Consider the following 14,582-nt stretch of genomic DNA (forward strand, 5'->3'; position numbering starts at 1 on the left):
GGGGGGGGGGGGGGGGGAGTCCAAGCATCATAATTAAGCAACAAACCTAAAAAGCAACTAGCACAAATGAGAGGAATATTTCAAAAGGGAAGTTGAGGCACCTGGGTGGCTCAGTTGAATAAGCGTCCAACTCTTGATTTTGGCTCAGGTGATGATCTCGTAGTTTGTGAGTTCAAGCCCCGCATCTGGCTCTGGCTGCTTGGGATTCTCTCTTTCCCTCTCTCTCAAAATAAATAAAATTTTAAAAACGAAGAAGCTGAAGAACATCCACAAAGAGATCATAGTTCTTTCTTAGTAAATAATATGAATGAGATGCTGGAAGAACTTATTGAATATGATGTCAAATTTCTGTTCAATAAGGAAATGCAAGAAAACAAATACAAGTAAATTAAGTTTTAACATAGTACTGCTCAAGGAAGTGTGTATGTACCTGACAGCATAGCCTCAAAATACATAAAGCAACAACTTTCAGAACTAAGGAGAAAGACTAAACAGAAATCACAAAGACTTGACACAGCCCTCTCAGAAACATAAATCAAGCATGAAACACAAAATTAAATACACAGCAGGTATGAAGATAGTAAGCTCTCTAATAAATAAAAATATCCAGAGTACATTTTTAGCATGTGACATTCACAAAAAGTTCTACATACTAGTCACAGAGGAAGCCTCAACAGATGCCAGGTGTATGTTCTCTGTCCAAAATGTGACAAGATAAGAACTCAGTACAAAAGGGAAGCTTAATACATGAGCACCCTTACGTCTATAATGATTTTTAAAAACAGAGAAGCCCATGATAATAAATAATCCATAATTTAGAGAGGACTTCATAGGGAGTAATTATGAAATTCTCCCTGACAGATAACAAAGAAAGCTGTGCAGCTTAATGTCTGTGGGCTACTAAGGTGGTTTTTATGAAGTTATAGATTCGAATATGCTTATCAAGTACAAAGAAAGAATGGAAATAGATGAGCTTATTACTTTTCAACTTAAGAAGCTTTTAGAAGAGAAAATCCAAAGAATAAGAAAAATAATAAATAAAATGGAGAATAAAAATACTAATACAAATAATTAATGTTAAGATAGCTAAATTTTTTGGCAAGCCAGTTCAGAACAAAGAAAACCCAAAGAACAAAATCATACAAATAAAAACAAGACACAGAACACAATACTAAAAGGAAAGAGTAACTATAGGTAGAACAAAATGAAAAAAGGGAAAATGCTATAGATAACAGAAATACTAAAAACTATGCAAAATATTATGAACTATAAACAGATTTGAAAATCCAGGTGAAAGATAAATTTCTGAAAGAATATGAACTGCCAAAACTGCCACAAGATTGGCAGACAGAGCTCTTCTGGTTATCACTATCTGGTCAAAGAACATTGTATGTCTAATATTGCACGAGAGAAAAACTGCTGATCTTTCCTCTCAATCCCATGAAGTCCCAAGTCCAGAAAATTATGCACTTTCAAGCCAAGCTGTTCACAAAAGATAAAGATGCAAAACTCCCATATAAACTATAAACTGAATCCAATGGAGTATTCAAAAAGAAATCATGATCACGCAGTACTTATCCCAATAATACAAAAGTAGTTTATGATCAGAAAACCTAAGAGTATAATTTATGGCATTAAAAGATTAAAGAAAAAATATAACCATCTCAGGGGATAGAAAACTAGGCACTTGATAAAGTGCAAAACCTATTTCATGATGAAAAATGATAAATTATGGCTTGATAGTAAACTTTGGAGTGTAAGAGAAACCTTTTGACCTTGATTCTTGAAACACTGTCCTTAAGGGGCGCCTGGGTGGCTCGGTCGGTTAAGCGTCCGACTTCGGCTCAGGTCATGATCTCACAGTCTGTGAGTTCGAGCCCCGCGTTGGGCTCTGTGCTGACAGCTCAGAGCCTGGAGCCTGTTTCAGATTCTGTGTCTCCCTCTCTCTCTGCCCCTCCTCTGTTCATGCTCTGTCTCTGTCTCAAAAATAAATAAATGTTAAAAAAAAAAAAGTAGAAACACTGTCCTTAAAGCAAAATAATTTAATGACAGGATTTTACTTCCTCCCCTACTGGTCCAAACACCCTAGTAGATTCTGTAGGGAAAGCTATTATACAATCATAATAACATAAATGTTATTCACTGGTTTTTGACCTTTATAATACGATCAGACAAAGCACTAGAGCACTGTAAACTTTGGTGCCACATTTGTGGCACAATGACTGACAAAAATTGGGTACAAGCAATGGAGGGTTGTGTAGACACTATTTCCTCATCTTATGAAATGGAAACTCTGAAATGGTATCTAAAGTTGGAGAGAAAAAACAACTTTAGAATATGCCTCTACATTCAAAAGGAAAGCAACTGAAGAATTAAAAATAAGTGAAACACCAGAAGCTTCACACTAAGATAGGAACAAGGCAATGATGGCCCTCTCACCATTTTCAACACTGTACTAGAAGCCATAACTAATACATTAAGACAAAAAAAAAAAAAAAAAAGAAAAGAAAAGGTATACTGGCCAAGAAGGAAAAAATAAAAGTGTTCACAGAAGACATGTTTCTACATAGAAAATCCAAAGGAATCAACAAAAAGAAAAACCCGCCTGGAACTAATAAGCAATTATAGCAAGATTGCAAAATGCAAAGTTAGTATACAGAAGTCAATCATATTCCTACATATTATCAATGAACAAGTGGAGTTTGAAATTAAAAACACAGAACCATTCACATTAGCATCCCCAAAACGAAATTCTTGTATATAAATCTAACAAAATATGTATAAGATCTGTATGAGGAAAGCTATAAAAGCCTGATGAAAGAAACACAAGAACTACATAAATGGGGAAATATTCCACATTCATGGCTAGGAAGACTAAATACTGTCAAGATTCTTTCCAATCAAGATTCAGCTAAGTGCATTTGTTTGGACAGTAAATCTCTCAGTGGTCCAGAACAGTCCAAAGTTTCTTAGGGGCAGTGAGTATCCCCCAATCCCTGTGTGGCACTCTAGAGCCCTACGTGCATACAACAGATTTTAAATAAACACCACAGTGTTTGTAAAGATGAAGAGACAGAACTTGAATTATTTCAACTCTATCTTCTATGAGACAACTTGGGAGTGTGTTTAATATTTAAAACAGTGCGAAACGAAAGGCATAGGAAGCGCAAATTTTAGCTCACACGTATATATTGCACTGAATTTAGTATTTAATACTAAAATATATTCTTATCAAACTGTTATTTGCTTTATAACTAAAGAATGAATCACGAAAATATATTAACAGGGGCGCCTGGGGGACTCAGTTGGATAAGTGACTGACTCTTAATTTAGGCTCAGGTCATGATCTCATGATGGTAGATGGAGCCCCTGCATCTAACTCTGCGTGGGCCTCAGCACTGACCATGGAGCCTACTTAGGATTCTCTCTCTCCCTCTGCCCTTCTCTCCTGCTGGTGTGTGTGCTCTCTCTACGAAAGGGAAAAGGAAAGGAAAGAGGAAGGGAAAGAAAAGGAAAGGAAAAGGAAAAGAAAAAACGTTAACAATGACAATACATTACCATCAGGGGCACGATTTTGGGAACTGCCTAACTTGTGTCTTTTGTAGTTGCTTGTTTTATCAGAATTCACTTATTTAATGAAATTTATTGTCAAATTGGTTTCCACACAACACCCAGTGCTCATCCCAACAGGTGCCCTCCTCAATGCCCATCACCCACTTTCCCCACCCCTCATCAACCCTCAGTTTGTTCTCAGTATTTAAGAGTCTCTTATGGTTTGCCTCCTTCCCTGTTACTCCCCCCCCCCCTTCTCTCCCCCCTGGTCTTCTGTTGAGTTTCTCAGAATCCACATATGAGTGAAAACATATGGTATCTGTCTTTCTCTGCCTGACTTACTTCAGTTAGCATAACACTCTCCAGTTTCCATCCACGTTGCTACAAATGACCAGATTTCATTCTTTGCCATTGCCAAGTAGTTGGAATTCACTTATTAATTATCAATTGTTTCTTTTTTGTCCTGTAGGAACTTGGGAAGTTATTCAAAGAATTACACAATTAAAACAAAATTCTTCCAATCTCATGTGCGGTACCCATACCAACATGAAACAACATCATTACAGTGGAACTCAACAAAAAAATTCTAAAATCAGTGGGGGTGGGGGGGTGCGTACAGAAGAAGGTGATAGAAGCAATAAGTAGAACTATACTATTTTGAAATATATAATACTTTAAGCTCCATTTCATGATTATTACTGAAAATCATTCAGTAGTTAAAAAAAAAAAAAGGAAATATTTTAAAAAATGACTCAGGGAGCCAAATACCCAGTATGGTTCAGAAGTTAAAAAGCAGTGTGGCTCTAGAGTCTGTAATCTTAACTATACTCTATTATCAAAAGAACTAAAAGAGTCAATGCAATCCCTACCAAAATGCCCACTGACTATCTTTGCAAAAATGGGCGATCTGATTCTAAATTTATATGGAAATGCAAGGGACTCTAACGAGCCAAAACTATATTAAAAAAGAACAAAGTTGAAGGATTCACACTTCCTGATTTAAAAACACTGCAAAGTTAATCACGGCAATGTGGTACTGGCATGAGGATAAACATATAGACCAACGGAACTGGGAGTTCAGAGATAAAGCTACACATCTATGGTCCAGTGATTTGACAAAGGTGTCATTCAATGGCAACCATTCAGTGGGCAGAACAGACTATTCAAAAAACAGTGCGGGAGTTTCCAGGATGGCAAATGCATCCACTGCTGGGAGGCAGCTATCACACTCCAGTTCCCTGGAGACAAAAGCACGAGGTACTATTCCAGATCTCACCCTATGCACCTTTTCATCTGGCTGTCCATCTGAATACTTTATAATATCTTTTATAATAAACTGGCAAATGTAAAAAATAAGCCAAAAACAAATGATACCAGGACAACTGGATATCCATGTGCAAAAGAATGAATTTGGATCCCTACCTCATACCTTATACAAAATTTAATTCAAAATGAATCAAACACCTAAATCTAAGAGCTAAAACTTTGAAACTCTTAGAACATAGGTATAAATTTTTACATCTGGCATTAGACAATGGGTTCTGAAATATGGCAATCAAAGGGAAGACATAAATTGGACTTCATCAAATTAAAAACTTGAACATATACAAATAGAATGTTATGAAAGTTTTTCTGTGCTTTCTGTTCCTCTACATAAACTATGGTGTATTATGCACAAAAAATTAAAAGCTTACATTGAAATGCATTACACCAAGAAAGTGAAGATAATCCACAAAATGGTAGAAATATTTGCAAATCACATATATCTGGTAAGTCTAGTATGCAGAATATACAAAGAACTCAAGTCTCAACAATAAAAAGACAAAACCCAGCTAAAAAATTTGCAAAGGATTTGAATACACATTTTTTCAGAGAAAATATACAAATGGCCAATATGCATATTAAAATATGCTATTATCATTAGTCATTAGAGAAATGCAAATCAAAACCATAAGAAGTTATCACTTCACACCCACTAGGATGGCTATAACTAATAAAACAGAAAATAACAAATGTTAGATGTAAGAAACTGGAAACCTGACACATTGCTGGTGAAAATGTAAAATGGTACAGCCACTTTGGACAATAGTTTGGCAATTCCTCAAACAATTAAACATAAAAGTGACACCTGGGTGGCTCAGTCAGTTAAGCATCCAACTCCTGATTTTGGCTCAGGTCATGATCTCACGGTTTGTGAGTTCAAGCCACATATCGGGCTCCGGACTGATTATGCGAAGCCTGCTTGGGATTCTCTCTCTCCCTCTCTCTCTCTCTGCCCCTCCACTGTTCTCATGAGTGTGCACTTTCTCTCTCTCTCTCAAAATAAACCTAAAACACACACACACCATATATATGTATATATACATCAAGATAAATTACCATTATGAGTAGGCAAGCCTATTGCTAGGTATACCCCAAAAGAAGTGAAAACACAAAAATCTGTACGCTGATATTTACAGCAGCACGCTTCACAATAGCCAAGAAGTGGAAACAACCCAAGGGTCCATCCACGAATGAACGAATAAACATGTAGTATATCCGTGCAGTGGAATATTATCTTCATTCATAAGAAGGAATACAGTGCTGATATATGCCACTGCATGGTTGAACCTTGAAAATATTAAGCTATGTGAAAAGCCAGACACAGTAGCCCACATGTATTATTCCATTTATACAAATGTCCAGAATAGGTAAATCATAAACAGAAGTAGACTGATTGACAGAGAAGGGAGGAGGGGGCAATTGGGAGTGATTGCTAATAGGTACAGAGTTTCTTTTGGGAATGATGGAAATGATAGTGGTGATGGCTGCATACCACTGTGAATATACTAAAAACCATTGAAGTATACATACCTAAATGATTAATTTCATGTCTGTGTGTTACATCTCAATAAAAAAAACAAAACACAAATAAAGGCACTAAAAGTAGGATCACAAGTGGTTACTTCAGTGGGAAAAGGGCATCCTTCTACTTATTACCATGTTTCTTAAAATCATGTGTGAGCTATTATTTAAAAATGCATACATACATATCTACACCTTTTGCCACAGGTGCCCAATCCATTCTTCTTCTCGGAGAACTTGCCCCAGCGTTGAGGTGTGGGACTCAAAAGTCAGGACGGTCCTATATAACTCTGTGCCCTGGACACAGCTTGTTAGTGCACGAGTGGACTCCTGACGCCATGCTGGACCAATCAGATTCTCTAACCCTGGAATCTGAGATTAAGATAAAGATGCTAACTAGTGTGGAACTGAGACCAAGTGAATTTGGGAGCTGTGGAGTAGAGACAGATAAAGTTCGTGTGCAGAGATGAATATAGCCTAAGAAGAAAATCTGAGAAGAGCTGCTTAGATTCCTGCCAGCTTTCCAGTTCCAGATTCCACTCTTGGGACGCCAAGACATCCTCCCTATCTTTGGGTTCCATAGCCTTGTAACAAATGCCTTTTTTCAGTGGCCTACCAAGGTCAGGATGATAGGAGAGATCCAAGATGGGTACAAACAAAAGGGGATGAATTGTCTGTCCAGAATCGTGGTGACAATAAAAAAGCAAACTTTTAGTCAATTTTATTATTGCTTTAAATTCTTTAAAATGCTAGTGACCAAATACTTCTCCCTGCACTCCTCCACATAACACTGCTCTTTTAGTCTAGTTCTGGTTGTTGGATATAACCACAGTACTTTGAATATAACCAATAGTAATGATCTTGACCCAACCAACGATCTAAAAACAGTGAAAGAGGGGCGCCTGGGTGGCTCAGTCGGTTGAGCGTCCGACTTCAGCTCAGGTCATCTTCTCATGGTTCGTGGGTTGTCCAGCTCTGTGCTAACAGCTCAGAGCCTGCAGCCTGCTTCAGATTCTGTCTCTGGCTCTCTCTGCCCCTCCCCACTTGTGCTCTGTCTCTAAAATAAACAAACACTAAAAAAACTTTAATAAAAAAAATAAAAACAGTTAAAGAAACCAGTCAATAAGCATTCCTACGTTTTCCAAAATTGACAAGTTATTAATTCAGGTAAGGAAAAAAATTTGTAATGGTGTTTTACATTTTTTACTTATTCTCTTTTGAGAGCAAGAGTATGTGCAACTGGGGGAGGCGCAGAGGAGGAAGGAAAGAGAGAATCCCAAGCAGGCTCCGTGCTCAGCCCCAATGTGGGGCTCGATCCCACGATTGTGAGATCATGACATGAGCCAAAACCAAGGGTCTGACGCTTATCTGAGCCACCCACGCACCCCTAAAGTATTTTAATTTAAATAGCTATACCCAACATGTGGCTCAAACTTATGACCCCAAGATCAAGAGTAGAACGCTCCTTTGACTGAACCAGTCAGCTGCCCTAAGAAAATTTATTTTATCTGTTTTTTCTAACCAACAGATCTAGAAATCTTGTCTTACGAGTCTTCATTTAAATAAAGCAAATTCCACTTCAACAGCTACCACTCAAGGATGAGAATGAGTGGTTGAAAATGGAGATAGGCTACAACAGAAGTCCTCTCATTTATTTCATGGTTGTCTGAGAGCTGAGTGCATCATGCTTCCCGTGGATGGCTCCACCAACGTTCATTCTTCCTGGTGCTTGTTGGAGCCACCTGTGTGGGTATAGTCATACCAGAGGAGAACACCATTCAACAGAAACTGAGGCAGCAGAGGACAGGAATGAGTATAGCTAGTCTTTCAGGGTTAATGTGGTACAGTGGAGAGGACCTGAGTGAAGGAAGAAAAAAATTTCTTTTAAATAAAAACTGATTAGGAGAAAAAAAAAAAAAAAGTATACCAAAATTGTTTTGTTTTTTTTTTTAATTTTTTTTATTTTTGAGACAGGGAGAGACAGAGCATGAACAGGGGAGGGTCAGAGAGAGGGAGACACAGAATCTGAAACAGGCTCCAGGCTCTGAGCTGTCAGCACAGAGCCCGACACGGGGCTCGAACTCATGGACTGCGAGGTCATGACCTGAGCCGAAGTCGGCCGCTTAACCGACTGAGCCACCCAGGCGCCCCCCAAAATTGTTTTTAATTATTATTCCTGCCTTTGTTTAAAGGAAGCAATCTGATATGGATCACTAAATAATCATTGTAGGGACTCAGCCATTAGCACTATACACATAACAGAGGCCAACAAAGATAATGCTGAAGTATTCCTAAATCATAATTTAAAGCTTTGGATCTCAACGTCCTGTACATAAAATCTTTAAGAAACTCCAAGTGAAACATTAATGACACTTTATGAGGGCTTACAGAAAAAAATGTGCATTTTTAAAAAAATGTGCAATTATAACATGGCAGATACAAATTAAAGTACAGATTGATTCGCAAAGATGAATTATGACCCAGGTAGTTATGATTGGCCACTCACAGAATTTCAAAGTTTCCTATCCAAATGAAGAAGAATCAGGACTTGCATGTGAACGTAGCTCACACCTGGTATGATCATGAATTCTCTGAATCAACAGGAGGTCCGCCAGGACTGTCCTATGTCTGAGACCTGCGCTCACAGTAACCACCCCAATTCACACCATTTCTGATTGATTCATCAGTCTTTCCACTGCCTCTGACACATGTTCACTGAGCATGTTCACTGAGCATTTTCACTGTGCAAGGTGCATTCCAGGCAATGAAGATATACTGGTGAATAAGTCAGAGACAGGCCCTGAATGTGCTGAGAAAAAATATAGCAAAGGAACCCAAGAAACAAGTACTTTCAACAACTTGCTTTACATATGTGAAAATTAATAAAGGGAAACCTCACTAAAGTGGACTTGGGAGGCTGAAAGGGGGAGCTCTACCACTCAATGTTAATTACAAGAAGAATTATCAATTAAAGATCCCTAACAAAAAAATCTTTAACAGGTAAGTATCAATTACAGGCCCCAACAGAGAGAGATGTACATTGCATCTCCTATGAGATATCTACTATCCCTGCAACTCAGCCAGTGAGAAACCAGCATCACCTTGAACCTTTTTCTCCAATGGGCTTCCCTTCAAAATAACCCGTCCCAACTTCCTCCTCCTTTATAAAATAAAGTTCCTCTCCTTTGTTTGTGGGACTTGTCTATGGTTTGCCTTAGCTTGCATGCATGTCCCACACTGTAATTCTGTTATTTCCCAGTAAACCCATTTTTACTGGTAAAATAACTGGCAGTTTTATTTTTAGGGTTAACGTATACTAATTTCCAGGACACAAAGGATCCTGCAGTAACCGAAGCAAGGGGTACTTAACTTAGGTTTCCAAAAGAAGATTTAGCCAGGAAAGTACAAGTGGAATGAGGAGGGGGCCAGGCAAAGGAAAGAGCTGAGATGCAGAAGGTCTAGAGGCAAGGTCCAAAATTAAAGAACTGAAAGAGGGTTCAGTAGGAGAGGGAATGTAGTGATAAGGTGAGGTCTGAGAACTAGGTAGGGGTGGAGCCAAGAAAGGCCTCATAAACCACAACAGTCATTTCTCTAACTGGGTGAAAAATCAATTTGAAACAATTTACTAAAAAACCAAAAAGAGTCTACAAGTTTAACACCTGACCTACTTCTCACAGAAACATACCTGTAATGCTGTTATTACAAAGGTACTCAACATATTCATGGCAGTAGGAAAATACAGTAAAAACATATACTTCAGAACAGCTTCTACAAAAAAATTATGGCTATAAAGCAGTATTATTTTCTTCTCTATAAAACAATCTATATGGGGAAATAAGACATTCTGTAGGGAAACATTTCAACAAGATCCAGGTGCCCATAGCAACTTACAAAATTTACAAAATACTGTAAAGCCAGTATTTTTATCCAAATTATACCCTTTCTGTACTATAATGAGATGTGTCCCTTAGAATCATACACATAGGAAACAAAACATGACAAATACTTTCAAAACTACATCAAATATAAAGTCATCTTATTTATCCAGCAAGACCAGGGTGTGGGAAATTTACTAAATATCCATAACTGGAACTTTGCCCTTAAGCACCAAAACTTTTTTTTTCTAAGTTTATTTATTTTTGAGAGAGAGAGAGAGAGAGAGAGAGAGAGAGAGAGAGAGAGGACAATCGGGGGAGGGAGAGGGGGAGGGGGGGAGAGGGGGAGGGGGGGAGAGGGGGAGGGGGGGAGAGGGGGAGGGGGGGGAGAGGGGAGGGGGGGAGAGGGGGAGGGGGGGAGAGGGGGAGAGGGGAGGGAGGGGGGAGAGGGAGGGAGGGGGGAGAGGGAGGGAGGGGGGAGAGGGAGGGAGGGGGGAGAGGGAGGGAGGGGGGAAAGGGAGGGAGGGGGGAAGGGGAGGGAGGGGGGAAGGGGAGGGGGAGGGGGAAAATCCCAAACAGTCTCTGCACCATCAGCGCAGAGCCTGATGCGGGGCTTAAACTCATGAACGGTTACATCATGACCTGAGCTGAAACCAAGAGTTGGACACTTAACCGACTGAGCGACCCAGGTGCCCCAAAACGTTTCACTTTTGACGGATTTTCCCTAAGAAGTACCTATGCATTTACAGCAACCTAAACCAACTGTGCAATTTAATCTTCACTCCACATTTTGGAGCCATTATTTTGGACATCAATTATGGGTTCCAGTAATGTGAACATCAATTACTAGGATTTAGTGGAGGACTGTATGTCCTTTCCTCAAAGCACCCTTATGGATATAGTAAAAAAAAAACAAAACAAAAAAAAAAAACAAAAAAAAATTTGCCTTTAAAAATATATATACACATAGTTTTAGACTTCTTTATCAGGTTGTCAGTGTTCACGGACTCAGTCCTGATGCCTACACGGGCCTTCTAATTTACTGCTTCTAGTTTCAGCCTGGGAAACCAGAAAACTAAACTAGTTCAAATTATAGGGAAAATGAATAAAGAGTTGCTGAATCCCTCCTACAAGAAATACGTGCATTTTACGCCACTGGTTTTGGCTGCTGGAGACTAGCTTCTAGATCAAGGCGTTCTCACTAACACCCGCCTGGTGTTTTAAGTGAGCTAAGGCCACTCACTGCTAAGCTACCTCCAGGTGCCACAATCTAACAGTGATTTCTGGTTTGCCTCCACCACTCGTAAGTGCAAAAAGAACGGGGAGGGGGGTTAAAACGCCCAGTTAACCGCAAACAAGCCTCAATTTTCCTCCATGGATGCTTAGCAGAAAAGTAGCGTTAACAAGAACTACAACTAAAATTTACTAAGCTGGTCTGCAGCATTCAAAGCCCTTTTCTACGTAGGAACTCAGCTGAGTTCAACATTTCTTGCTAGCTCTGGCACGAAAGCAGACGTGTACTAAATAGGCTTTAAAGTCATAACAGAAAAAATTAAGCTGTCACCCCTAATCTTATCGCGAAAAGGGAGGATGTGTGTAATACAGTAGTTAGAGCCAACTTCTGCTGCGAGCGAGCACTCCCCCGACACACCGGAAGTTTTGAAATATCCTGCAGGCTTCCCATAGGCAAAGTGCTTTTCCTCGCCCCGTCTCGGCGGGCCCCCCGAAGGTTCAAGGACCCTTCCGCGAAGCGTCAAACGCGGGGCGCGGGTCCCCGGTGCGCCACGGAGGGGAGCGAGGCCGGCAATCACGGCCGGTCGCCGGCTCCTCGCCGCGTAACCTTGGCCGCTCGCGAATCACGAATCGGGCAGGTGGGAGGCACCCGCGGCCGGCCGGGGAAGCCGCGGCCCGGGCACCGGCACGGGCACGGGCCCTGGCACGGGGGTGTCTCCGCGCAGGCCTGGCCGGCCACGCCAGCCTCCGGGGGAGCCCCGCGTGGGGCCGCGCGGCGGGGCCGGGCCCCGGGCTCGGCAAACTCAGCGGCCCGCCCAGCCCGCCCCCGGCGCCGCCACTCACCGAAGAAACCTTGCACGATCCCGAGCGGGTGGCTGAGCCAATCCTCCCCACAGGGCATCTCGCCGACGGGCCGGGGCCGGCGCGGCCCGGCGTCCCGCGCCGCGGCTCCTCCTCGGGGGCTCGGCCGCTCGTCGCCCGCGCCCTCCCACGCACGGCGAGCCTCGGGGCGCGGGCCGCCCGGCCTGCCCGCGCCTCAGGGAACGGCGGCTGTGGCGGCGGCAGCCAAGGAGCAGCTGGCCACGGGCAGGCGGCGCGTGCGGGCCCCCAGCCTCCACTTCGCACAATGGCGGGAAATAGGCGCCGCCGACCGCGCTGCCTGCGACCTGGGTGGAGCTCGCGCGAGGAGGGGCGGCGGGAGCGCGCGGCGCGGCCCCGAGGGCGGGAGGAGGGGCGGCGGGAGCGCGGGGGTGGGGCGGGGCGGAGCCAGGACGCGGCGGCGACGCGGCGGCGGGGCGGCCGCCATCTTGGAGATGGGCAAAAGGAAGGGCACGCAGGGCTGGTGGGTGGAAAGGCGTCGAGGCTGAGCTCTGCGTATCGCGTTTTGTCACGCTGTGCTAGTGTGAAGGGGGAAGTTCCCGAGGTCCGGTTTATTAATTCGTAATACGAGCCCTTGCACAGGCTGGAGGGCGCAGCAGCCCAAAAGCACAAGCCCAAGGAGACCTTCGGGTCCTCTCTGGGCAAAATCAGTGGGCAAAACAGCCCTGGGTGTCGGTCCATCCCCTCTTGGTGCTAGTTTTGTTTTGTTTTGTTTTGCTCCTTTCTGTGGCGCCCTGCCTGAAACACCCATACAGTGACTCCCTTAGCTGCATAAAGTCTTATCACACTGGGGGAGGTATACATTTGGATAAGGGGTACTTTGAAAACTCACAGGCGCCCTTTGCTGGACCTCTGGCACTGTGGTAGAGTGACGAGTTCATAATTTGAGAGGCAAGCTCCTAACTGTGGAAACGTACCTGTCTGCCTCTGCCTAGAAGCTGGAAACAACCAGGGAGCTTTGGCAGGTTCCTGCAGAAGGTGTGTACAGACATACCTTCGAAATGCTGCCCCTTTGTGCCACACCATCTCAATAAAGCGAAAATCATAATAAAGCAAATCAAATGAAGTTTTTGGTTTCCCAGGGCACATGAAGATTATGTGTACACTATGCAGTAGTCTATCAAGCGTGCAATAGATTTAAGTCTTAAAAAGTATATATGTCAATTTAAAAATATTTTTTAACTTAAAAGATGCTGTCATCTTAACTTTCAGCAAGTCACGATCACTGATCACAGATCACCACCATAACAAATGTAGTAATAACGAAAATGTTTGAAATACTGCCAAGATCTAACACAACCTGACGTAGAGATACCCAGTGAGCAAATGGTCTTGGAAAAATAGCCTCAATGGACTTGCGCCAAATGGTGGTGTCACCAACTTTCAATTTGTGAAAAAGCGCAGTATTTGGGAAAGGCAGTAAAGCTAAGCAGAGTAAAACAATGTGTGCCTCTCTCTGGATACCCTAAGATTGAAGATGGTGGCATGAACACACACAAAAAGATCAAATCTAGGGGTAAACTTTTAGTGAGGGAATTCAGAAAAACATCCAAGTTCAGGGATGAAACAGCATGTTTCTCCTAGGACTGGAACACACCTGAGAAAACTGTATTATCCAGAGCTGAAGAAAGAGCGTGTTAAACAGAAAGAGGATGATCTGAATGGAGACTGGAAAGTGGGAAGCCTGAGAATAAGAACTGAACTCGAAGCTCAAGCCCTACTTAGGGCAAAGGCGGGTGGTTTGTATTTCTCATTGTGAACTAATTAATTGGTCTACTGGATTACACATCTGGCTCTTGTGAGTTTGGGTGAGCTGAGAAAACGGAGTTTCATATCCAGGGCACTACCACCACGTTGTTCATTTATTCATGTGTTTAGCAGAGAGGGTTGCCAAGTCCCTTGTATTAAATGGAGAAATCCCATATGTTAGTGTCTTGACCAGTAACAGGCAAATTAAATGTATGCGGACGTGAAAATGTCTGCTTTTAAGTTATAATAATTGCAGATTGATTTGCTTCATATGAAATTGCCGATGGATACCAAGTCAACAGTAGCGAGGAACACTGAAGCTTTAGGTTTCTTCCTCTGTATTTAGTGACTTAGAAACAAACTATCGCTCAGATTTACTTAAAGATACCCCACGGAGCTTTTGAAATGTCATTATTTCATTTTGTTTATATATATGTATATGTATATATA

The 14,582-nt window shown here is 42.0% G+C and overlaps 1 protein-coding gene across 2 annotated transcripts in view; it reads right to left on the reverse strand.

Annotated features, from left to right (window-relative positions):
* Positions 1-12,497, reverse strand: part of LOC102963378 (minichromosome maintenance complex binding protein) — a 47,441-nt gene extending 34,944 nt beyond the window's left edge. For both annotated transcript variants that reach the window (XM_042959924.1, XM_042959923.1), the window contains exon 1: positions 12,348-12,497. In XM_042959924.1, coding sequence (XP_042815858.1) covers positions 12,348-12,405 — 58 coding nt within the window. In that variant the 5' untranslated portion in view covers positions 12,406-12,497. The remainder of the gene's footprint in view (positions 1-12,347) is intronic.
* Between the last annotated feature and the right edge of the window lie 2,085 nt (positions 12,498-14,582).

This window comes from Panthera tigris, chromosome D2 (assembly GCF_018350195.1).
Source record: "Panthera tigris isolate Pti1 chromosome D2, P.tigris_Pti1_mat1.1, whole genome shotgun sequence".
NCBI classification, from domain to species: domain Eukaryota; kingdom Metazoa; phylum Chordata; class Mammalia; order Carnivora; family Felidae; genus Panthera; species Panthera tigris.